Source organism: Lissotriton helveticus, chromosome 4_1 (genome assembly GCF_964261635.1).
Source record: "Lissotriton helveticus chromosome 4_1, aLisHel1.1, whole genome shotgun sequence".
In the NCBI taxonomy this organism is placed as follows: Eukaryota; Metazoa; Chordata; class Amphibia; order Caudata; family Salamandridae; genus Lissotriton; species Lissotriton helveticus.
In genome coordinates this window covers 312,917,932-312,942,040 of record NC_136063.1, presented here as the reverse complement: position 1 = coordinate 312,942,040, position 24,109 = coordinate 312,917,932, and the positions used below count along the sequence as shown (strand labels likewise).

At 47.2% G+C, this 24,109-nt stretch overlaps 1 protein-coding gene across 2 annotated transcripts in view; it reads right to left on the bottom strand.

The window, feature by feature from the left end:
• Window positions 1–24,109, bottom strand: part of TAF2 (TATA-box binding protein associated factor 2) — a 658,862-nt gene that overhangs the window by 217,400 nt on the left and 417,353 nt on the right. For both annotated transcript variants that reach the window (XM_078686838.1, XM_078686839.1), the window contains exons 19-20: window positions 18,988–19,181; window positions 10,347–10,486 (exon numbers count right to left, since the gene is read on the bottom strand). In XM_078686838.1, the coding sequence (XP_078542964.1) occupies window positions 10,347–10,486; window positions 18,988–19,181 (334 nt within the window). The remainder of the gene's footprint in view (window positions 1–10,346; window positions 10,487–18,987; window positions 19,182–24,109) is intronic.

The window sequence follows — 24,109 nt, the reverse complement described above, 5'->3', positions numbered from 1 at the left end:
TCTTTGCGCGAGCACGAACGAAATATGCCCAAAATGGCGGAACAAAACTACATTTACCCTATCACTTCAAGCCTATTAAAACGAAAACACAAGGAAGACGAATCACTGACCAGATGACAGAAAACGCTAAGGAATGTGTGGAATTCCTCTCACCAAGGCCCTAGGAGATACTTCTTCTTTTTTTTCTCCTTTAACATTAGTTCTCGAAACTCCTCCCAGTTTCACTGGGAGGAGTCAGTCCGAGCCCTAAAAACTAAGGCCCTGAAAAGGGGTAACAATCCTAGATCTACTACATCAGTCCACAGGGTAGGGTGGCATGGGTGGGGCTGTAAGGAATCTGCAGCTAGATATAGTCTCTACCAGATAATGCATTACCAAAGGTAAGTAACTTGTTCATCTGATAGAGACTTCTAGCTGCAGATTCCTTACCTTTGAATCATATACTCGAATCATACCATTCCGGCAGTGTGTTGCGGACTCATGATCTAGACTAAGAAGTCTTGCAGGACTGAACGGGCAAAGTGTCCATCCCTGCGCACTTGACCATCAAGGCAATAAAGTTTTGTGAACGTGTGCAATGATGCCCATGTTGCCCAGACAGATGTCTTGGACCGGGACACCCCGAGCCAAGGCCATAGTCGCAGCCTTTACCCTGGTGGAGTGGACCCTTAACCCCTCAGGGGGCTGCTTCTTCGCTCAGGCGTAACAGATTTTAATGCAAAGAAGGACCCAGCGCGAGAAATGGTCGTATTCTGCACTGCTCTTCCCTTCTTCGCTCCCACATAGCCCACAAAGAGTTGGTCATCCACCCGGAACTCTTTTGCACGGTCAAGGTAGAAAGACAACGCTCTTTTTGGGTCCAGTCAGTGGAGACGCTCCTCTTCCTTAAAAGGGATGTGGGAGGGCAAAGAAGGTAGGCAAAATGATGGACTGACCCAGATGGAATGGGGTCACAACCTTTGGCAAAAAAATGCCCTGATGCGAAGTACCACCTTGTCCGGAAAGGCAAGCTGGAAAATGCATGCACTTAATTTACCCTCCAGGCCGATGTAATCGCTACCAAGAAGGCTGTTTTGATGGTCAACAGCCGGAGGGGACAATTGTGCAAAGGCTCAAAGGGAGCACACATCAAGTAAGTGAGGATCAAATTAAGGTCCCACTGTGGCATAACAAAGGGCTTGGGTGGAAACAAGTGAACCAGCCCTTTTAGAAATCTATTTACAATAGAAGACTTGAAGAGAGAGGGCTGGTCTGGCAGCAGCAAAAAAGCGGACAGAGCAGAAAGGTAACCCTTGAGAGGGATAGAATGAATAAAAGGACAGTAGAAAGAGAAGCATAACGTTTTTTGTTGTTTTGCAGAGTTTTATATAGCGCGAACTAGACCCGAACCGAATCAGGTATCAGAACGCTTTACATAGCACCAGTTACGTTACATAAGGACGGACACACATTAATTTTAGGCATGGGGAGATTAAGTGATTTGCCCAGAATCACAGGAGGTGGGTCAATAGACCTTTCTGTACAGTATAAAAAAAATTCTGCCAAACAGCAGGCGTATACCGTCTTAGTGGAGGGCCGCCTGACCGAGAGAATAACATTACAGACTTCGGGAGGAAGGTCAAAAGCTATCACTGTCGCCGCTCAATCTCCACGCATGGAGGCGCAGAGTTGATAGGTTCGGGTGGAGAACCCTCCCCTGCTGCTGCGACTGAAGATCAGTCCAAAGGGGCACCCTGATTGGAGGATCGACACTCAGAAGCTCTGGATACCATGCTCTCCTTGCCCAGTCAGTTGCCACAAGAAATGACTTGGGCCCGGTTGCTCCTGGTCTTCTTCAGAACCCTGGGCAGAAGTGGAATGGGCAGAAAGGGATACAACAGGCCTGAGCTCTACTTGTGACGAAACATGTCGCAGAGCAATAGCTGCCTTGGAAACTCCAGCGTGCAGTACTGCTGACATTGCACGTTCTCTTCGGAGGCAAACAATTCTAACCAAGGTTCTCCCCACTGCTGAAAGAGACCTTGCGCCACCTCTGACTGGAGACGCCATTCGTGATCCTGAAGGCATTGACGGCTGAGATGGTCCGTCCTGGTGTTCAGAGAACCTGCCAGGTGTTGAAACACCAGGGATATGCCCTGCTGTTTCAGCCATGTCCAGAGGCGCAGGGATTCTCGACAAAGGGTCCACGACCCCACCCTGCCCTGCTTGTTGCAGTACCACATGGCGGTGGTGTTGTCCGTGAACACCTGCACCAGCTTCCCCTTGACAAAGGGAAGAAATGCTTTCAATGTCAACCGAATTGCTCGGAGCTCCAACAAGTTTATGTGGAGTCCCGTCCCCGCCCGGAGACCAGTGACCCCTGATCTCCACCTCTCCCATGTGGCCGCCCCATCCCAGAAGTGACCCATCCAACAAGACTGTGAAATCTGATTGGGGAAGGGAGAGAGGTCTGCTGCGGACCCAATCGCGGTTCGTTAACCACCGGGTGAGATTTCCCCGATGCTGTGCCCATTGGAACTTCAAGTCTCACTGCAGAGCCAGCATACACCATCTGGCATTTCTTACCAACAGGATGCAGGAGGACATGAGACTCAACAGCCCCCGAGTCAACCTCACCGAAATCCAGGATAGAGGCTGAAATATCAGGATCATAACCTGAATATCCTGGGCTCGCTGCTTGGGAGGATAAGCCCCAAACTGCACTGTGTCCAGAACAGCTCCAATGAAAGGAAGCGTCTGAGAAGGAGTCAGGTGTGACTTCGGCACATTTATAGAGAACCCCAGCAAAGGCAGGAGGTTCGCCCTAGTCTGAAGGTGGGAGATGACTGCCTGGGGCGAAGACGACTTCAACAGCCAGTCGTTGAGGTAGGGGAAGACTGACACCACATACCGGCACAGATGAGCTGCAACCACCGCCATCAGTTTGGTGAACACCTGAGGGGCACTGTAAGACTGAAGGGGAGCAAGGTAAACTGAAAGTGCTAGCTGCCTACCTTGAACCGCAGGTAACTCTGTGGCCCGGCAGGATGAGAATGTGAAAATACGCATCCTGCAGGTCCAACACCACCATCCAGTCTCCTTGGTCTAGGGCAGACAAGACCTGAGCCAAAGTGAGCATTTTGAATTTCTCCTTTTTGAGGAAGAGATTGACGGTCCGAAGAGTCAAAATGGGTCTAAGCCCCTTGTTCTTCTTCGGAATCAGAAAGTAGCGGGAATAACAGCCACTGCCTACTTCTGAAGCTGGGACCCTTTCTATAGCTCCTTTGGCCAAAAGAGCTATAACTTCCTCTTGGAGCAACTCAAATGATCCTCTGCCAGCCATTCCTGACTTGGTGGAATAGGAGGAGGAAAAGAAAGGAAAGGAAGAGAATAGCCCTCCTGGACGATCTACAAGACCCAATTGTCTGTTATAGATCGCCAGTGGAGGAGATGATGACGAATTCTCTCACCCACTGGAGTAGTGTGGTCCTGCAAAATCAGCCTAGGAGTGCTTGGAGGCTTTCGCTGCCGGGGGCAATGTGGTAGACGAGGAACTAAGCTGAATAGTAAGAACCTTGAGTACAGAGGAAGCCTAAACACAGGAGAAACAAGATACCTGGATTGTAAGAGCAGGAATAGAGGGTTAGCAGGAAACAGGGAAAGCTCCAGCCTATACAAAGCCAGGATGGTGATGGTGTCTTTTATCGGAAAAGAACCGAACCACCGGCAACTTTGTATGGATGGGCTTCAACCCAACGTCTACTAGGGAAGCTGTGTGAATGCTCATGGCTGTGAAACTAGTTTGCTCATTCCTACAGAAGGGGCTGGGAAGCAAAACGTTACAAATTCTGTGAGAAACTGTGCAGCACTCCTGCCTTTATGAGGGCAGATAAGAGAAAAGAAACATGGCTAGCCTAAGTTAAATTGCATATAGATGCAAAATTCATCAGCCATGCCTCTTTAGTCCAAAGGGCAATCCCCTTCCTAAGGGTGTCCTTCTGTACTAGCCCTCCTTCCCATACTGCTCCAAAGTGGCAACATGCCTCACATTTGGCGCTCTGCGCCGGCCTACGATATCATCTGGGTAATGGAATTTAAGGTTGAGGTTCAAATGCAATATTTCGTCAGTAAAAATAGAAAATAAGTTAAAACGGATCTGGAATCTCTTTGCTCTATCATGGCCAAGCAAACACAACCACGGTGGCAGGTGTGGTGAGGAACAGCTTCCAAATACTTCAGGGCTGTTGTCGTGAGGGAACATCTATGACTCCATGATCCAGATGACAACTGCTTTGTTTCACTGACTCCCTTGGTCATTGAGCTTGCCTGCACCTCTCACCTGCTGGCCAATTCAGTCCATTGTGGCAACATTCTGGCATATCTTTTGTCAACTGGTCCTCTGAAGAAAGCTGGCTCTGTATATACTATACCAAAGGGAAGTATAGTGTGCACAGTGTCCAGTGGAACCCCAAAAGTAGGCAGAGGTAAAATTAGATAGAACTTTACTCTATATTTGTGGTAGTGTGGTTGAGCTGTAATGCAGTATCAGAGGACAGTGTTAAGCATTTGTTGTACACACTCAGTCAGCAAATGAATTCACACACTCAAAGACTGAACTTCAGACCAATTGTTTTTGTATACAAATATTCTTTTAGTTATTTTATTTCTAGAACCAAGCAAGCCTGGCACAGGTAAGCAATAAATACTTTACAGTAGTAAATGCTGATTGTAAAACAGTTAAATTGCAATTGCAAATGTACTATGGGTTGACTTGCAGTATTGTTTCAGAGAAATACAGTCACTTGATAATACAGTACATGAATGGGATTTGCAGTAAACTAGCAGGTAAGTTACTTTTGGATTACTTTTCTCACTCAGTGCTGTATGCCTGAATGCAGCATTGGGACATTTCCTGTAAACAGGTGAGTAAAAGTGTTTTTTGTTAAATAGTACAATTTTAAAGAATTTCTTTTGGTTTCAAAACTCCACACAGAAACTTTTTCAGGAAAAAGTGTCAATGTTATCCTATGGAGGTGAATCTGGTTATCGATTTTTAGGTAAGTATTCAATAGTGGGATTTGAGGTTCTAGTGGTAGACTCGGGGGTGCCCCAGGGTCAGTGATGCACTCTTGTTACACCCTCAGCGGCACTAGGGCAGCCGAGTACAGAGTGTTGAGGCCCATTGTTATCCAATGAGGGGTGCCTTTTGATGTTGGATCTTCTAATCAGCTTCCGGCCACATTTATGGGGGCCTTCTGGATTTAGACTGCAGGCGTCGGCTGGAGGCTTGAGGCAGGTATGGGGTCGCTGGATCTCGGTTCAGGATCGTCGGGGTGACCTCCTCGTGCGGTTTGCCCACTCGAGCTTAGGCTGTGGTCGCCGGGTACAGAGTGGGGCGGATCTGCTGTTTCTGGCTGCTGCCAGAGGTTGCAGTTGAACAAATCCGGTGTTCACAGGAGAAGTCTTTGGAACTGAAGGCAGACGGGTCCTCTGGGGTTTTTGAGGTTGGTGGCTGCAGGACACCAGGATTTCGCAGGAGCCGATTCGAGGGGAAAACAGGCCGGTGGGGCTGGGGCCAAGTCAGTGGGCGTCTTCCTCTTGTTAGCTGCTGCACGGCTGTCTGGTCCTCCTTCTATTCTTCTTGTTTCTTGTCTGGATCTGAGGAATCAAGGTTCAGGGGCGCCCCTAAATACTAGATTTATGGGCTTTACAGGTAGGTAAAAGGAAGGGACCAATGGGTCCCTTCCCTGGGGTGGGTACACCCCCTATTATACCACCCTTCAGTGGAAGGGGGCCATGTGACTGTCCCTGGTTGGCTGAGTCCCCTATCTTCAAGATGGCATGGAATGAGAGTTGTGCTTCCCCTCGCCTTCCCCACCTGAGGGGTGGAGTTGGCAGAAGTGGGCACACCTCTCTTCATCACTTGTTTTTCCCACCGGTTCTCCCTCCCAAAGTGTGGGTCAGAACCAGTGGGGACCAGTTGCTGAAAGCAGCAATTGGCCTGGGGAAGCTCACAAAGGCGGCAAGCCTTTGAAGCTTCCCCTTTGTGAATCCTGCCCATCCTGGGGGAGGAGGTTTGGCACCTTGTCCCAGGATGGGCATTGTTTCAGGCCCCAGAGAGCAGCAGACTCTCGACCCAGGGGTACAGAAACATGTCTGGTGGTTGCAGCCTGGACACTAGTGGTGGGTTGGTTTTCAGGGGGCATCTCTAAGATGCCCTCTGTGTGCATTTTTCATTAAATCCCACACTGGCATCAGTGTGGGTTTAATGTGCTGAGAAGTTTGATAATAAACTTCTCAGTTTTCAGTGTAGCCATTATGGTGCTGTGGATTTTATATGACAAACTCCCAGCACCATATACTCTTAATGGCAGCACTGCACTTACAATGTCTAAGAATGGACTTAGACACTGTAGAGGTACAGGGCTCATGCACCTGTACCCTCACCACTGGTATAGTGCACCCAGCTAGAGGGGTGCCTGATCTATGCCAGGGCACTGGTTTGTAGGCATGGCACACAGGGATGTGTGCCATGTCGACTCTTCACTTTGTTCTGCACCAAGACACGCAGCCTGCAAAGGCAGTGTGTGAGTGTCAGGGTACAGGACCTCTAAGGGTGGAACAATAAGTGCTGCAGCCCTTAGAGGCCTTCTCTGGTCACAGTGCCCTGGGTACCTGTGGTACCATTTACCAGGGGCTGACCTGTGGCCAGAGATGCCAATTGGATTTAGGCTTCCATGCCGTTTTAGGGTAAGAACATAGGCCCTGGGTACCTGATAAGCAGGAGCCCAGGGCACACTCAGTCAAAGTACATCAGCAATTCAGCAAAAAGTGGAGGCAACCATGCAGAAAGAGGGCACGTTCTCACACAACGCCTCCGTCCCCCAAACGAAGAGGATGAGACTAACCTTTCCCTCAAGAGTCTTCATTTTTGTAAGTGGAAGAACCTGGAAAGTCCATCTGGATTGGCATGGGCAGTCCCAGGTCTGTGTTCTAATACAAAGTCCATTCCCTGTAGGGAGATGGACCACCTCAACAGTTTAGGATTTTCACCTTTCATATGCATTAGCCATCTGAGAGGTCTGTTGAAGCCCACCAACAGCTAACTCAAAAATAGTAAAGGACAAAGGGTTTTTGGAGACCATTCCGGACCCAACCACTAAATGGCAGAATAACGCACAGCATGTGAATCCAGAAAAGATTCACATTGCAAAACTTCTGTTTCGTCTCCTCTTTCGAAGCATGTCTATGTTCTTAGTTCCTTCCACCTTTCCTCATTATCCTTTGTAGATATTCAACCGCATCAGGGCAGCTAATGCTTTTGCTTCAGAACCTAATGGCTATAAAAAAGTATCTCAAGGTTCGGGAAATGCAAACGGGAATTGTGGACTTACGCTCTATGTCACAGAGTCCAACTATGTTTAAAGCCCTAAAGAAAAAACGTAGCTTACTTAGGATATTTCCAGACCTAACCACTTGATGGCGTAATAACGTAGAGCATGTGAATCTAGTTGAGGTGCTCGCTTCCTAGCATGATTTACTCATAATATTGCTAGTCTAATACATACTACAAAGAGTATGGGAGTTTTGGAATTCAGGTTTAGCTTGTTGACATTCAGAACAAATAATACTGGTAAAATGCTTTTAAGCATTGTTTGTGCACTGCATAGAAAACATGTTGCACTTTTACAAATTTATGTAATCATTAATAAACACTGTACTTCGCAATAACATCAAACTTTAATTTGACCAGCGATAAAGAAAATGAGAGATTATATGTAGAGCAATAAATACTTGCTATGAAACACTATCTTTTGATGTGGCTCGGGGAAGGAAAAAACTGAATATACCATGGAATAGGCCAAGAAAGGCAATGTTACTGAACATCTAATTTAAACTACTATGAAGGAACTTTGCAAATGAAAGAAATCAGCACCAAACTCTGGCTCATGGACCCTACAAAAAGGACAACAAACATACTTTTCACCCAGGGAAAACACTCTGATATCACCAACTGCAACTGCCACCTAACCTTAGGATTACTAGAATTTAGACAACAGAAAAACCACATGGACTGCTTTCTCATCCCCTAATTTGTAACAACATCAATTACTCAACCAAGTTGCTGTATGCAACGTACATATTACTGTCTCACATCACTTGGGTAATATGAAAAAATCATTAAAACTTATCTTCGAACCTTATCTAGGGACCTTTGAGTGGACGTTTTAGTATTTTAGTTAGATTGGTAGGTTTGGGTTGATAAATATGGTAACTGTACAAACGATGGCTTTGATGGGTGCTTTCAAAGAGATGTTTTTAGGGTGTGTCTGAACACCATGCATGTGCTGTCAGCAAACTCTACTGTTAACAAGAAAAAGCTTAAAACAGGCGTAGAGCCCGCCCATTACTTACCATTGGCTGGCTTCCAAATCACTCATTTCCTTGTTTCTGATTGGTCACCGCCTGCTGATTCTACCTGCTTCCTCAATGCGCTTCAATGTGTGCCCCTGCTGTGGAGCATGGACCTAATACAGCTTTGTGCATGCGGCTAGTGTCCTTCCACTGCCCGCCGGAACTTTTTTATTTTTTTAACTTGTATTATTAGCACCCCCTTAACAGTGCATGTCTCCAATCACTCCATGCTCCTATTGTCCATGCTCTTGCCTTATCCTCGCTCTCCCTTCTCCTGTCATGGTTCCGGCCGGGGAGGATTAGCAGTGTGTATGGTGGTCTGTATGGTGGTTTCCAGTATATGGTTGATATGCAGTACTGCATGTCTGGTCAGCGGTCTAGCGCTCTTACCAGGAAGTGCACCCAGTCAGGTGGGAAGCACTACTGGGTGAGACCGCATAAAGCTGTGTTACTCAAACCCTTCAGCGCTTCCAGTACTGTTCCTTGGTTAATGCCTGCCGCTAGCTACCTGCCTACGGACTCTGAAGTTCACGACCAGCCCGAGACCTCCGCCTTTGGAGACGCGTGCAAGCGTCTCCCTTGTCGGCACCACCTCTGAAAAACATCCCTGGTGTATGAACACGCGACACTCATAGAAACGCGTGGTCGCAGTCTTCTTGGCATTACCTCACTGCGAAGGAGCTCCATGTTCTCTGTGACCCCGCCACACTCTATGGAATCCCGGGGTCGCAATTTCTTGTTTGTTTTTCACAGCGCTGGAGCGCCTTGTTCTTTGTAACCCCGCGACACGCTCAGGGAACGCGTGGTCGCTGTTACCTCCTTGTTTCCAACGGCGTCGGATCGCCTAGCAACATAGCCCTCGCGACACGCACTGGAAGGTGTGGTCGCAGCTTCCTTTGGTTACCTCACCGCGTAGGAGTGCTCCTTGTTTTCTTTCTGTTTCTAACCTGCTACCACGCAGGTGAGTGTGGCAGCCTTTCCCTCTCCTTTCAATGACGTTGGGATCACTGGTGCCACCGTCTTCTGGTGCTTCAGGAACTGGAGTATATCTTGCCTGCCTTCAAGTTGATCCTTCTTCAGCCTTTGTTTCCAGGTGACTATGCTGACCTTTAAACAACGTCCCTTGCATTGGTTTGAGTGCTGTATGTGTATGATCCGGGTAGAAGGGTGGGCAGACGCACTAACCGATTGGTTCTTCTCTTATTTAGCTGGCGATTCCAAGATGAGTGCCCTCAATCTAGTGAGACTCTTCACCAGGTCTTCACAGATGGCGTCCCTTCCCAACACCTTTAGACTCCTTCCCCTGGTCCCATCCTTGCCTTGGTCAGTATATTCACCTTGATTAGGTAATGAAGGGGACGGTGGAGGTTGTTCGCGTCGTCCCTGCGAGATAGACACACGAGCATACCAGGTAAGTCTTGTGGGGTTCTGACATCTCCCCTGCACTTATCTCGTTTTCCTTTCCCCATACCCCCTACCCCTCCACCCGCTGCCTGTTATTGCTGCTCCCACTCCCTTGCGTTGCATTTCTCATGGATGGATGGATTGAAGGATGGGAGGGTGGGTGGATGGATGGATGGAGATATATATATATATATATCCAGAGGGGAGAAAAGCAACGCAAGGGAGGTGAAGGAGTGGGAGCAGCAATAATAGACAGCCAGTGTATGTAGGTATGTGTACATGTATATATCATTTTTTTATATTGCTTTGGACAGTATTTTTACTGTCAGCTACTATTTCCATAAGATTTGTTTATAATGTTATAGCCCTATCATTATCAAAGACTATTTGCGTGGCTCCATAACTTGCTACAGTTTTCAATGTTCCTTCTCATAGACATAAAAAAAATGGTGACATTAACCTAAATGTTTTAGAGCCAGGAATGAGAAACAGTTGATTATACTTTTCAATTCAAACCATCAAAAGCAAACAATCACAAAGATAATTACCTCTTGTATAATCTACAACTGCATCCAAGGCAGCAACACGAACATCTACAAAGTGTCCAAACTCTGCATACGATTTGAAGAGAGTAGGGTCACTGGGAACATGGCCATTCTTCTGTAAGATACGAATGGCTCTCAGGCAGCTGCAAAGAGTGAAAGACCACACCCTTTACTGCACAATTCACAATGATCACACTAACAAGTGCATTTTAACTTTTGAGCAATAGCTTTTAATACATTTCTATAGTGATTACTTTACAGCTTTGTGACTTAAAACCAAACAGACCTGAATCCAATTAGAGGCTTCAATGAAAGCATGCTGTGCTCTTCTTTCATTTTGATATCTACCATCTTTAGAGTAGAGGTGGCAAGAGTTTAGCTTGTAGCATTGCTGACAATGATAAGTCACGTCCTGGGGTCATCTAAAGGCTTGGAACACTCAGTTTAAAAGAACAGACTGTGATATCGGCCTTTATGTGCACCGCTACTCCCTCCTGCAGTGACCAGCAAGGAACCGATGACCAGGAATTTTGCTGAATAATACTAATTGTATTTATACAGCACTTATGACCGCTGAGGAGACGTTGAGGTGCTTTTCAGCGAGTAGAACGCTACTCCGAAACCCAAAATGGATCACTGGTGGATTAGCATATGTGAATATAAATTGTTAATTTGAGCAGTGGACATTCAATTCTGTTAGATGGATTGAAAAGGAAACAGAATGGATAGAGGAGGGATGAAGCTAGATTAGTAAAATTAAGTTTGGGATGAGTCAAAGAAGGGATAGAGGAGGGAAGATTCTAGAAAGGATTATTAAGGAGATAATAGTAGTACAATGAGGTTAGGGATGAGTCAGAGAGTGGAGGTAAAGTAATAAATATATAGATACATAACTACATAGAAAGGTACATAAATATTAAAAATAATAAAGATATATTAAGTTGTATTATATAAAGTCCCACATGTGCATGTATGGATAAATAGTTAGAAACTCAAACTTTCAGTGTTGCTGTACATAAGAATAATTTATTTGTGTATTTTTATTAATTTATGACATTTTATGTATTTTATTGGTTTATTTATTAGTATTTCTTTAGTTTTGTTGTATATTTTCCCCACTATTTCAATAGTCAAACTCTTATACAATTATGATTATATTTACACATTGTGAAAGATAAAATAAAACAGAGACCCATAAGCATATAAACAAATAACATATGCACACGATGCTGTGACCTATATACATATTAAGCATGAATATAAATATTATTTTTACCATAAATAATCTCTACATTTTGTTATGCAGACACACACACACACACACACACACACACACACACACACACACACTTTCAGCTACATTATAGTTTGGCACAGATTACCCTCAGACAAAACCAGTAAAATTCATCAGTTATTGTTACCTGACCTAACTGTAAGGATAAGTTACTTACCTGTAATCCTAGTTCTCTTGCAGGGGTATCCTCATCAGTCATAAGTACGTGAATATTCCCGCCCATGCGCGGGGACCCCGGAAAAGATATAAAAATTATATACGAAAACATATATATACAGCTCTATATATAAGCATATACGTTTTCAAACAATCAATGCAGCCTCCCCGAAAAACAAACGCATAATAAGCTAAGCAATGCTGTGAGACCCTGTCTTTGCACATACACAAAAAAAACAGGAAGACCAAAAGACACTTGAACTCCTTTTAATGAACAGCAGAAACGTAGGCCTGCAAAGAAAAAGGCAGGCATTGTTAGCCCATAGACTGCATTGAAACTTCAACAGCATAGAAACTGAAAGCAAATGTAGAAACTCAAAACTGGCACCGTGCCTTTAAGGCAGCCAACACCCCCAGCTTCCCATCATGACTCAAGGGGGACAGTTAAGTCAGTTGTTTTTTTTGCGGCAACCCGCACGAAGAGATGACATAATTTTGAATCATTTGCCCAGGCAGGTTGGTGAGTTGCTCATGACTGACGAGGATACCCCATGAAGAGAACTAGAATTACAGGTAAGTCACTTATCCTTCTCTTCCCGGGGATCCTCAAGAACAGTCATAAGCACTTGAATCGAGTAGCAAGCCCATCCCCTCTTCCTTCGGGCAAATGACTTCCATAAATGACAGTAACATTAAAGAATAGCTCCAAAAGACTTAAGCATTGAAATAAATTCATTAAGGAGACTTGGCCTACTTGAGTATATGCTCTGCAATCAGAGTTGAGCCAATAGTGTCTTGTTAAAGTATGTACCGATTTCCAAGTGGCTGCTTTGCAGTTCTCAGCCATCAGTACATTGTGCAGAAAAGCTTTTGTAGCGGCCTTCCCTCTAGTGGAATGCGCTTTGGGAGAAGCCAGAAGGGGTTTATTTGCCAATCGATAAGCAAGGTGGATTCAAGACACTATCCATCTGGAAATGGAACGCTTGGAGGCTGGAAAACCTGTTCTGACGGAACCATAGTTTAAAAATAGCTGATCAGATTTCCTAACGGTCTGAGACTTATCTAAGTAGAATTTCAGAACTCTTTTAAGGTCTAGGGAATGGAGAGACCTCTCAGCTGGCGTAGATGGATTGGGAAAGAAAGAAGGTAGTTAATACTTTGATTGACATGAAAATCCGACACCAACTTCAGAAAAAAGGAGGGGTGGGTTCTAAAAACCACTTTGCTGCTGTGAAAACCTGTGTACAGTTCTTTGGAACAGAGCGCCTGAATCACGCTTACTCTATGAGCTGAAGTAATTGCCACCAAAAAGGTGGCTTTCCATGTAAGGTGCTGAAGGGTCGCTTTGTGAATAGGCTCAAAGGGGGGATACATAAGCTTAGAAAGAACCAGGTTCAACTCCCAAGGAGGTGAAGGAGGCCGGAAAAGCATAAGCAAAGGTTCCTGACCAGTCGATCAAAAGGGCATTTCCCTATCGATCCTGGTCGGTAAAACCTTGACGCGAAGGTTTTACATTTTTTGTTTGACTCGTCTGCAAAGAGATCGTTGGTTGGACAACCACATTGTTGAAAAATGTCCGCCACTACTTTGTCGTGTTGAACCCAGTCTTGTTGATCATCGAAGTGACGATGTAAGCGAGTCCGCCTGAGAATTTTGCTCCCCTGGCGGATGGTCTGCTGTGATTGAGAGGTGCCTAGCAAGGAGCCAATGCCAGATTGCCTGAGCCTACAGGGACAGTGGGTGAGAGCGAGTTCCCCACTGCTTGTTTAGGTAGTACATGATGGTCGTGTTGTCCGTCTATACTAATATGGACTTGGACTGTATGGACGGGTAGAACACCTTGAGGGCTAGATGCATGTTTATGTGTTATGCTTCTTCCTTGCTCGACTACCTGCCCTGAGTCTGCAGAAGACCCATGTGTGTTCCCCAACCCTGAAGTGAGGAGTCTGTGATCAAAGATTGCGTCGGAGGAGGTTGGTGGAAAGGTACTCCTACCAGGAGTTTTTCTCAATGAGTCAACCATGGGATAGATATTCTCGCGGCATGGTAAAGTAGTATCCGGTCTTCCCATCGCGCCAACATCTGATCCCATTTGTCCTCCAAGTCCTGCTGCAGAGATCTCATCCTCAGTCTGGGGTTGGGGACTAGAAAAATGTAAGGTGCCATCAACCCCAGGAGCGATCCAACCTGTCGAACTGAGGGCTGATAAACTTGAAGAAGATAATTGCACTTCAGCTTGATTGATAATAGTCTCTCCTCCAAAGGAGACACTTTTCCTGTGCAGGAGTCCACAGTAGCACCCAGGTAATTAATTCTTTGAGTGGGCTGATGGATTGACTTCTCCATATTTACATGAAGGCCCAAGAGTTGTAGCAATTTCAGGCAGATTTGATAGTGGTCTTTCACCGTTTGAGGAGATGAGCTCTTTAGGAGCCTGTCGTCAAGGTACGGATAGACGAACAGACCGTGTCGACGTAGAGCAGCTACTACTACTGCCATGCATTTTGTGAGTACTCGAGGTGCAGATTTTAGGCCAAACTGTAGGACTATGTACTGATAATGCTTGGAGCCTACCAAGAATCGCAGGAACGTCTGGTGTCGTGGAGCAATTGGAACATGGAAGTACACATCCTGAAGGTATATTGAGCACATCCAATCCCCTTTCTGCAGATGGAGATATATTTGATGGAGCGCCAGCATACAAAATCTTTCTTTTTGGATTACTTTGTTGAGGGAACGAAGATCCAGATTAGGTCTGAAACTCGCTTTTTGACCCCTCTTTTGTACAAGGAAAGATCTGGAGTATACACTCCTTTTCCTCGATGTGATGGAGCAACCTCTTCTATGGCTAGTTTCTGTAAGAGAGTGGATACCTCTTGACGCAACAACGCCAGTTGGTGAACTCTAGTCTTAACTGGAAGAATGCACTTTGGAGGAGAGCAGAATCGTAGCGCATCTCAATTTTGCAGCATATTCAGCACCCATTGATCGTTTGTAATGTTGCGCCACTCTTCTATATGGCAGGTGATACTTACTCCCACCGGAGTGGGTAACGCCGATAGAGGAAGTGAATGTTCATTGTTTGCCAGTGTTTTTGACCGTGGAGGAGGGCTGTTGGGGCGCACCTCTACCCCTGGAAGGTTGACGTCACTGTTAGTGAGACTTGGACTGGTGGTACTGCCTCTGGGACCATTGAGGGGCTTGAACCCTCTGATGGAATGGTCTACGATCATAAGGACTGTACCAGCGTTTGAATTCCTTACTTTTTCTAAACCCGCAGCCTTAAGAGTGTCCAGTTCCGATTTTATCCTGGCCATCTCTTCATCTGTGTGAGAACCAAAAAGAGAATTCCCAGAAAATGGAAGGTTCACGATGCGCTGTTGGGCTTCCAGCTTCAAGGCTGTAAGCCGTAACCAGGAGGATTGTCTTGCGCAGATGCCATGCGAGTAAGAGTGCGCAGTTAGAGATGCTCCATTAGCTGTTGCACTGATCATCTGATTACCAACAAGGGCTCCCTCCTGGAGAATCTCTACAAAATCTTGGCGGTCTTCTTTGGGCAGTTTTTCTTTGAAACGCTCTAGTGAATCTCACAAAGCCCTACCATAATGTCCCAAAAGGGCTGCAGCACTAGAAACTTTCAAAGACGCAGTGGCAGAGCTGCAAGCTTTCCTCTCAATGAATCCTGACCTCTGCTCTCCTTGTCCAGAGGGAACAATTAGGAAGAGGCTACTGCATGGGTCTTCTTTGCAGCAGCAATAATCACTGAATCTGGTGGGGGGGAGGGGGTGGGGTCTGCCCTGAGGAACAGAGGATCTTGCTCCGATGGTCTATATTTCTTTACGATCTTTGCTGGAGAAGGTTTGAGCATTGCTGGGGTAAGAAAAATGCCCATTACTGGTTGCAAGAGGCCAGGAACCAATGGCAGCAGAGGCCTCAACACAGACCTCTGATGCAGAGTCTCAGAAATGACAGACGTAGACGTCTGAGGAGTGGACATTTTGTCCCCCTCTTACCAGCACATCATGAAATGTGTTGATGTCATCCACAGGTGACACTCTGGAGGGTGGACTGTCCGTTAATGTGGGTGAGGAATCCCTCTTGGAGGAATGAGTAGAGGAGGACGACCAAGAAGGCGATCACCGCCTCTTGTGACGGCCATGGAAGGTGGATCTCCAACCGGATGGACATGGAGACCGGTCCCTTTGGCAACCCCTGGATGGAGTATTAGGTGAACGATCTACTGCCAGCACCAGACGAGCCAGAGGAGATCTATGGAGAGGACTTGAATAATCCAACGGCAGTTGTACCTGTGCAGATGATGTTTTCTGCCAGTGATGTATTGGGGGAGCCACCTGGGAGAAAGAAGAACAGAAGGAGATCTGAGCTCTTCTGCTCATTGTGTAGGGGGAACAGAGATCTGTGGAAAGGAGCTTCTCGACGTCGACGTCGAGATAACCTGTGGAGATCCGGCCCTGGCACTGAAGGTTCAGAGAGGCCCTTTGATGCAGAGCGGTGCCTCACCAAGGTCGAGTGATGTGTCAACACCGATACCGGAGTGTCTTGACGTCGAGCAGCTATGAGCCACTAAGACCTGTGAGTCCACCGACAGAGATCTTGCCCTCGACGTCGGTCGTGTAGCCTCCTTCTGTTTGGATGGCGACTGATGCCCTGTAGATGGAGACTTGTGCTTCAACGTCAGGAAAAGAACGTACGCCCCGCAATACACTGCTTAAGACCTTACTCATGATATGATCAGTGACATCCCTGATCATATCCCAAATTATATCACTGATGACATCATCAAGCGAGTAAGGGTTTTTAAGAGTTTATGGGAGCTAAATAAATATACTAACCTACAAAAGCTTGATTAGTATACTAGTTGTACTACGAATGAGTGATACCATCTCTAACGTGTGATCTGAGTTGGTGTGCGAGTGGCTGTATGGGTCTGTGAGTGCATGCATGAGTGACTGTATGGGCGAGTGGATTTCTGACTAGGTCTGTAGGTGTGTCAGTGGTTATATGGGTGTGTGAGTGGTTCTGTGGTGTGTGAATGGCTATATGGGTATGTAAGTTGGTGTATAAGTAAGTATGCGAGTAACTGAGTGGGTGTGTGAGTGACTAATTTGCTGAGTGAGTGGGTGTGTCAGTGACTGTTTCAGTGAGTGTTTGGTTGTGAGTTGTGTGAATGGTTGTATTGGAGAGTGAGTGTGTGTAAATGACTGTATGGGTGTGTGAGCAGATAGGAGAGTGCTTGTATGGATGTGTGAGTGGTTGTGTGAGTGTGGGAACTTATATGGGTGAGTGGCTATGTTGAAGGGCTGTATGGGTATGCGAGTGGGTATGTGAGTGGTTGTATAGGTGAATAAATCTGTGTGCAAGTAGCTGTATGGATGAGCGTATGGCTGTGTGAGTGGCTGCAAGGGTGAGTGACTGGTTGTATGAGTGGCTGCGAGGGTGACTGAACGGTTGTGTGAGTGGGTGTGTGAGAGGCTCTATGGATGAGTGAGTGGATGTGTAAGTACTGATATGGGTCTGTGAATGGGTATGTGAGTGGTTGTGTGGGTGTGTGAGTGAGCACAAAAGAGGTTGCATGGGGTTGAGTAGGCATGTGAGTGGTTCTGAGGATGATGTCATCAGTGATGTCAATTGAGATGCCATCAGTGATATCACTGACCATGCCAAGAGCGATGTAATATGCTAGGTCATTAGCAGTGCAGTGCAGGGGTGTAAGTTATAGTTAGCTCAGGTAACTATAACTGCGGAATTTCACTGGTTTAGAACAAGTGAAATATGAATCTAACTATAACATCCCTGAAGCCTTTGGCTTTTTTCAGTGTATTTCTATGTTTTTTTAAAAATTCTATTTCCTAGCTATAACGTCCTTGTAACCTTTGCTTTTTTAAAGTGAATTTTTATGTTGTTTTTTTTATCTAATAGTCACGTTTGCAGAGTAGTGAAGAAAGGGGGACGGCCTATGACCGGCTCACAGCAATCCCCCTATGTGGGACTTTCTGGAGGTAACAGGAGGGGTTGTTGGCTCCTAAAGGACACTCAGGAGCCAAGAGAACTTAATCTCCCAACATGTTGTGCACCAGGAGGCCACTTTGCAGACTAGTTAAGAAAGGGGTTGGGACCTCCAGTGACTTCCCACGGGCGGGCCTTAAAAAGAAGTGTTTAATCTTTTATGGGGGTGGGGGGGGGGGGAGTGGGGCTGCGTGCCCCCAATCCCCATCTCCGCGTTCCCAGGCTGATTTTGGCCCTGGGGATGACATCCTCTGGGGCCTGGCTCTTTGCAAATGGAGAAGGAGGGTTGTGCGCCCCCCCTGCCTGGGACGAATTCAGCCCCGGGGACCCAATCCCTATCTTTCTATGAGTGCTCCCAGGTCACCCACTCTCCACTAGAACCGGAAGGGGAGCCTGAAGTGCCCGCGCTCCCTGCAAGCTCTCCGCCTCCTGTGGGAGGCGATGTTGCTTTCAGACATGGGGCGATGCTAAACATGCAGCTCCCTGTGTCTGAAAGCAATTCTGCTCTGCTTCCAGCAAGCAAGAGCATTTTGTTTGCTCTTGCTTGCCATACGCAGAGCATTTGCTGTGGCTTGGCGGGAGCGGTAAATCTCCCGCCAAGCCACAGCAAACAGATATGTTTTAGCAATTTGCAACACATAGGAAGAGCAGAGTTTCCTCATATTAAACGTCCTACTATTTTTTTAATAAAGCCACAGATGTGGTTTCAATAACGTAATCACTAATTATAACACAAAACCATGAAATATGCGTTCGTCTTGCAGAATGATCCATTGCATGTACATGGATTCCAAAACAAAATAAACTAACTAAATACACTAATCAATGAAGATTTAGGGAACACATAGTGTTGTGGGGATCTTTCCTGAGGAAACCATACTTGTGGACATGTTGTGCTCATAGGACACACAGTTTGATTTCATGCATGATCGATAAAATAAGATTCCTATTTCTTCAGAAATAAGCGCAATGAAATCAAGTATTTGACACAGTTCTACAGAACTTTGGAAGAGGATCAATTAAAGTGAACATTTGGTACGACTCTTTGAAGCAAATGCACCGTATTTTGAAGGTATGTTGCATGTTTTTTGCAAGACTAGAAGATTCATTCTGCTGACATTACATTAAAATGTAATACAACTATTATTCCTCTTAGAGTTCTCATACCTGACTGTTATGGTGTGCCGATAGCTCGGCAGGAGTTTTTCCATATTTAAAAAGCGAGTGATTTCCTCCAGAATGAGACGCACATCAGAGTTCAAGTTATCCAGCGTCCGACTCTCATTGTTCACACTCACTGCAGGAGTTACAGAGTTTGAGAGGGCATCAATCAATTCGGCACGATAGTAATTATCTGAAAACTGAAGCACAGAGGGATGAATTCAGGCCACCTGAATACAAGACAACAATTAGCTTTAACCATATATCAATTTCCTTCATTAATAGATCTATTTCCTTCACTAGATTCCACTAAAAACTTACATTTTTTCATAAGAAAACCTACTTCTCTGGAAAAAGATTAATGATAAAACTATCTAGGGTGACTTAGTGACCCTTACTCAGAGCCAATAGAATTATGTAACACGGAAGGACCATACTATTTTGCAAGGTTGAGTAAATTATGCAGCAAGAAAAGGCAAATACATAATGCAGCACATTTACTGATGGAAATGCCTCATTATCTCTTCTTATATACATGTTAACATAGTCTGGCTAAAGATTTCTCCCCATTACTATCAGTTCAGTTTAACAACCAAGTACAGTAATAAGCAACTGAAAGGTGAGCAGTTACCCTTTGAAAACGGCCTTCTAGTGTGTCACAATAGGTGTTGCTGAGTTTTTAATAACGTCTGATCGTTTTGAGCTAAAACATTTTGTTGTTAAAATCTGCAAACTAAGCAGCATATGATGGATTATGTATCACGTGTGGAAAATCTTCAATAATGCGAAAAAAGCAGTGGCCACAGAATCGCCTAATTCCAGTCGAGCCGGCCTCAGTCTATTGACTCTTTCACATTAACTTGTACTACAGCCAGTGGTGGAACACAACATTTCTTACCTCGAGGTTAAATGCAAAGCCTTTGTGTGCTTGCAAATTTAAGGGGGGGGGGGGGGGGGGAGGAACAAGAGTGTTCTTTCTGACTGGTAGCAGAGAGCACTGATAATGGCAAAAAGCCTACGAACTTCGTGCAAGAAAATCTGTATAAAGGTAACTTTCTGTTCTACCGACCTGGGTCATTCCCAGTCCCAACTAACAGGTAGATTCCACAGCAATCCTAAAAGAAAAACAAAGCAGCATTGGGAATTTTAGGCCTAGGCAAACAGGTTATGTTGAACCGCCGTGCAAATATTTGTTTTGCCTTGAGAGGACGCCTCAAGAGCGTATTCATGGCAGAATGCATGTGGGGTTTCTGGCATAGCAGCCCAACAACCGTTTTTCACAAGTACATACCTGTGCCAATACTATAAAGCCTCACCATGGATAAAGAAAAGAAATGCCACCGAACACGGTAGCAACACACTGGGCACTGTGCACTGGTGTCCCTAGGGACCTCAAATGATTATTAAACAATCAAATAGTTATCAACTACCGGTCAAAATTTAAAACAAAGGCAGATAGACATTATAAATCCATTGTTTTCATCAATTGAAATTGAAATCAATTGTGGAGAAGCGTGGCTCAGTGGTTAGAGGCGGCAGACCCGGAAGCTGAGATCGACCGTGGACCAGGGTTCGATTCCCCGCCTCGGCGGGTCTCGGGCTCAAAATTCCACGGACTCGACAATTCTCGCTCCGGTGCCTACTCGAATCACGGGGTCTCACTCTGCAACTCTGGGCAATAGCTTGCTTAATCTCCACTACGGCCCCTCGCGGCGGGATGCCTGGCTTTCACCTTGTGGACACCCTGCCGGGGTTTCTCACAGGGGAATACCAGGACGGGTTCCCTAAGCAAGCGCCAGGATGCCCTTTGGGTGACAGGTTTGCGCTATATAAGTACACCTACATTTACATTTACAATTGTATTCATCAATAAAATTTGATTTGACGTAACACATATATATTACATCAACAGTAATGATCAACTCAAGTTCTTCAATGTACAGTCATTGCATCATGAACAGTACTTACAGTTTCCATCAATTTGAAAAAAAGACCAGATTTTTTCGAAGAGCCCGATGCATTTCGGGACGGCGACGTCCCTTCTTCAGGGGAAATCTATAAAGGGAACAAAATTAGGCAAACATGTAGTACATCATAATACGATGATAGGAGGGGCGTGGTTTGGACGCCGACGGGGTTGGCGGCGTGAGCCAGAAGCTCCGTGCCCGGTCCCGCAATTTATCCTGGTAACTCTAGCCTACGCGCTGCTTACAGCGTGGGCACTCTGCACGGAGCACCGGGGTAGCGGAGGAGCGTACATTTGGGTCAACGGGAAGCCGAATGCTGCAACAAGGACCGATTTCAGAGTGGGAGGTGCTGCGTCCTGTTTACAAGATGGCGGCAGCCCCGACCCTCAGAGACTGAACTGCGCTGTGCGAAGGACCGTGGCTGGGACGAAATGGACCCTCACATCTGACGGAGTGTGCGGAGAGGGGTTCCCACCGCTTGTGGCTTCCTGGCTGTGGTTGCGACGGAGAGCGCTCACGCCACATCAGAGACGCACGTTCGAGGCGCCGATCCCCGCTGTCTGTCATGGCGACCGCAAGAAGAGGTCTTCGCTCCCTGACCGCAACCCGAGACGGGTGATGCCGCTGGGCGCCCGACGCCACTGAGCTGTGGGCTTGAGAAGAGGTACGCAATGGGGAGGATGCAGAAATATGGACGGGTGACCCACCGCCCGACCTCGTGATCGTTCGTTGCCACCAAGCAAGGACCCTGAGGAGGCGGCACTTCCTGCATAGGGCGACCGCTCACAAAGGCGATCTCTGCGCTGTGAACGGAGTGGGCCCGAGCAGGCGTCATCGGTTGGACGAGGAGACGCGGGACGTCGCCTGTTGACGGGGTTGGCGGCTGGCAGCGGCAATCTAGCACCGCACGGCCACACAGACGGTGGGTGTGCGGGGATCGGGTTGCGCTGGAGATCTGTACGCCGCAGCGGTACGGCGCATCACCCAACGTGAACCGCGGAACGCGCAACGCTGCAATTGTCTGTTGGACCTGGGGGGCACATTTGGCTTCTTTACATGTTTCCTTTGGAACTTCCTCGATCCTGCCAAGGGGTCATAGTGGGCCCATAGTGGCCACAATGCACTGAGCGGCGGAAGGCTTTTGGGCTGCTGAGTACTTAGACGTACTGCCGGGGTGGTCGCTGCCCACCCGGAGTGGGGTATGTTGGATAGTGACCGGCCATTTTGACCACGAGAGTGAGGCCTTCAGGCCGCCGGCGTTTTGATCCTAGAGAGTGGTGGGCGCTGCTTAAGGGGAACGCCGTGATTACTGGGCGGAGAGACGGATTAGGAGGCAACCAGTGCTCGACGGATGGACGTAGGGACCGGAACATTCCCTAGAGGCGAATCCGACACGGCGATCTCGATGATCAAGATGGCCGCTAGTGGTCCTGAACTGGAAATGGAACGGGGACATGACCGCGCGAAAGTGCCGGAAACAGATAGTAGGACCCATACAGACCCAGAAGGCTCAGCGCAGGAACAGAGACTGAATAAAAGGCTAGATGGAATATTGGACGCGATAGCCGCGACCAAGGAGTCCCTGCATCAAGATATAGCGCAGGTCGCCACGGGACTGGGTCTCTTGCGGGTGGATCATGCTAAACTGAACGACAGAGTGAAGGAAAATGAGCTACTGCTTCAGGAACTCAAACCGGCGGTAGTGACTGCAGAACACAAGCTGGCAGACATCCTTGGTCGCTTGGCGACGCTGGAGAAGCGAGCAGAGGATTCCGAAAGCCGAAATAGAAGGAACAACGTGAGGGTGGTGGGGCTGCCGGAAAAAGTTGAGGGGGGTGATGCAGTGGCCTACATGGAGTCCTGGTTTAAAACGGTCGTGGCCCCAGAAGGTCTCTCCCCTTTCTTCTCCCTGGAACGAGCACACAGGGTCCCGGCCCGACCGCCCATGCAGGGCCGCCATCCCAGACCGATGGTGGTCAAAGTACTGCATTTTAGGGACAGAGACCTGCTCATACAAAGGGCACGCTCAATGGGCCCCTTCCAAGTGGACAACAGCTCGGTCACGGTTTTCCCTGACTACACGCAGAAGGTCCAAAGACGTAGGGCCTTTTATCTGACCGTGAAGAAATAACTGAGGGATGAGGGAATACAATATTCCTTGCTCTTCCCGGCCAAGTTACGAGTGATCCTGGATGGAACGACCCAATTCTTTCAAACTCCTGATGAAGCGTGGTCATGGCTCGAGTTGTATCGTGCTGGTACGGATCGCAAAGGTAAGGGAGAGAAAGAGAGACAAAAGCCGATCCAGGTGCGAAAATCACAACGTATCCGCAAGCGGGACAGACTTAAGAGAGCGATGCAGGACGGCCAGATGGCGCCGGACAAACAAGGAGCTTTGGCTGCGACGGCGATCATAACCGGCTCACAACAGGAGGGGCAGTCGATAGGCTCGGACTTCGAGGACGACGGAAGAAAATCTGGAGGAGACATCTCAGACACTGATAGCTCTGGGGGGCCGGTGGTCACCCCACAGACAGCAGATGGACTATTTAATGAATGACAATTGGGGTGAGGACCATGTCCACTTTTCCTGTTGGACGGATTACCCTGGTGCTCTGTGGATTTGCAGGTACTGTGCTGAACCACCATATGGGGACATGGGCTTGGGGCGAGGGCCTTGCCTGCCCCCGGTCGGGTCCGAATCACCCTCTCGTTGCCCTTAAGGCCTTCTGTGGTGACGACCGCAGAATAGTAGAATGTGTGTTGTGTTATTGGTTTGGATGGAGGCTGATGTTGCGTTATCAGGTCCTGTTCTGGGGAGAGGGGTTTGGGTTTTTTTTTGGGGTGTTTTGGGTGGGGGTTTCTGCTGCAATGATGTGGGTGGCCGATTAACACTGTCAGGATGGTTGGGAGAAGGCTGCGATGGGGACGTTACCTAATTTGAAGTGCCTTACATGGAATGTCCGCGGAATCCGAACGATGTCAAGACGATACAAGGTGCACGCCTATCTGTTGAGGCGAGGCATTCAAATAGCACTGTTACAAGAGACACACTTAACCAAGCAGGAATGCACTGCAGAGGAGGTGGCATGGCCAGGTGTTTGGCACGTCGTACTCGGCGTTTGCCAGGGGGGTGCTGATATGGGTGACAGCGGGGATCC